The sequence below is a fragment of the Octopus bimaculoides genome, chromosome 29, assembly GCF_001194135.2.
Source record: "Octopus bimaculoides isolate UCB-OBI-ISO-001 chromosome 29, ASM119413v2, whole genome shotgun sequence".
Lineage (NCBI taxonomy): Eukaryota > Metazoa > Mollusca > Cephalopoda > Octopoda > Octopodidae > Octopus > Octopus bimaculoides.
The window spans coordinates 8,090,023-8,092,518 of NC_069009.1; the positions used below are offsets into that span (position 1 = coordinate 8,090,023).

At 37.7% G+C, this 2,496-nt stretch overlaps 1 protein-coding gene across 1 annotated transcript in view; it reads left to right on the top strand.

Moving 5' to 3' along the window:
* Window positions 1–2,496, top strand: part of LOC106872354 (myosin heavy chain, striated muscle) — a 99,292-nt gene that overhangs the window by 6,942 nt on the left and 89,854 nt on the right. The window contains 1 exon segment of the mRNA XM_014919319.2: window positions 519–662. Within this exon segment, the coding sequence (XP_014774805.1) occupies window positions 519–662 (144 nt within the window).

The following is a 2,496-nucleotide window of genomic DNA, read 5'->3' on the forward strand; positions in this document are numbered from 1 at the left end:
ATTGCTCCCTTCAATAGTCTGTATTTCCCTACAAATCATTTCAAAGCATTTCTTTATATAATTTCCTTTAATTATTATCCCTTAACCATTTAGCATTCAAACCAGCTATATCCAAGTCTAAACATTCAACCAGTTAAAACTGGCCAGATCTGCCCTCTCACACCTATCCTATCTGGTCTTTCTCAAAATAAAGGTATCACACTAGTAAAATACCTTAGCTGCAAGATAATGCATGATTAACTCAAAACAATGTAAATAAGTAAGAATTAATTTTGAGAGAGTAATCTAAATGCTAAAGGGTTGAACTGGCCAGTTCCAGCCTCTCACCCCTATCATACAATGTCATTCTAAAAATGAACAAATAAATGAGCAGTACATTTGAAATGTGAATAAATAAGTATTACATTTGAAAGAGTAATCCGAATGCTAAAAGTTAAGCCCCTAAGATTCAGTTTAAAATATTCCTGTATGGAATAAACCTCGATCAAAAACTACATCTGACCCCTTTTCTTTTGCAGATGAGAACAATCAAGAAAGATGACATCTCTCAGATGAACCCTCCCAAGTTTGAAATGAACATGGACATGGCTAACTTAACCTTTCTTAATGAAGCCTCCATTCTGCATAACTTGAGGTCGCGTTACCAATCTGGTTTCATCTACGTAAGTACATTTGGTTGGTCATTTTAAACAGCAGTTTTCTCCATTACCACCATTACAAGTTTCTCCCACACTCTCTCTCTCTCTCAAACACACACTACCTCTGTCTGTCTCTGTCTGTCTGTCTCTCTCTCTCTCTCTCTCTCGCTCTCTCTCATTCACATGTGCAATCTCCTTGATTATTTGCGGATCCTCTCTATAAAGTGTGGTGGGTGGGGTGGGGATGCAGGACACTTAACATTTCTGCACAGCTTGTATTCGACTTAATGATAAACCTATACACATACATGCACATACACACACACACACTCACACACAAATGCATGCACACACACATACATATCTACACACACATATTAGACATATTGGTCTACTCATATATCTCTGACAGTGCTGTTAACACACACGCATACACACACACATATATATCAAACAATCTACCTATTGGTATATACATATATACATAAACAGATTCATACGTATCAACTGCCTGGACATACAGTGCTGTACTGCACACCAGCATAGGTCAAGAAAGTTTGTATGGATATAGTAATGTAGTAATTATTTCAATTCTTTCTATCAATATAATAAGATACTAATGGCTTTTGATCCTTTCAGGGTCAATGTAATTGACTTAACTACTCTTGGGTATGAGTACAAAAAAATCCCCAAGCAACTGCATCCCTCTGTCAAGTCATGTTGAGTCAATGTAACAGAATGAGGTTGGGAGAATATTCTCTGGTTGGGAGAATATGGTCAGGCCCTTGTCCTAAAGTGGACTGAATATGGGAAATCTACTAAGGAGTGGCCAGGAACAAACACAACACACAGACAAACAAACACAACACACAAAGACACACACAGACACATATCTACATATATATATATATATATATAATGGAATACTGTGCGAGCCAGGTTCCTATATGAAGTGCTAATGAGGTGATAACCTGGACTGTAATTATCCCATCAATTTATGTATTATATATATATATACATACACACACATACATATTTTATGTGTGTGTGTGTGTGTGTGTGTGTGTAGGTGTATATGTATGTATTCATGTGGTGTGTGTGTGCATGTACATACATTTCCCTTCTTTCCTTTCTTTCTCTCACACTCTTTCTACGCACGCACACATACACACACACACAGTCATACACACAGGATGGAAAGAAAAAGTTAAATGCGTGTATGTGTGTATGTGTGTGCGCGCGAATGCGTGTATGTGTCTGTTTGTTTGTGTGCATGCGTGTGTGTCTGTGTGTGATAAGGCTGTTAGCTAGTTCACTGGAATCCGCACAGATTTGGTAGGTTGAGCTCCTCACAGATCTACTTATATGGAGTTTCCAAAGAACACAGCACAACACCACAGAGTAGAGAGCTAGTCTCTATTCTTGGGTTTGCCTTGTAACATGAGCCGCCCAGTGACTTCATAGCTACCAGCAGCAGCAGCAGTAGAAAAAGAGGCAGCAGCCACAGCTAATTGTGATGGGTAGCATCTTGCTCCTTCTCTGTCTTCCATGCTCCTCCCACCTCTCTCTCCATATATCTATATATTATATATATATATCATAAATATACAGGGATTAGCTTGAGTTGCTTCTCCAACATACTGAAAATTTAGAAATAGCAGTCAAAGAACTACTGATTCCAATTATTCCAATTATTAATTCTATTACTAATTCACGATTCCCTGCCCTTATTTCTGTATATTATATATATATATATATGTATATATTAAATATATATATACTGTATATTCTGTCATCAGTCCTCACCTTTCTGCCTCTCTTTCTGCCTCTCTCTCACCTGTCTTCACTTACCTAATGG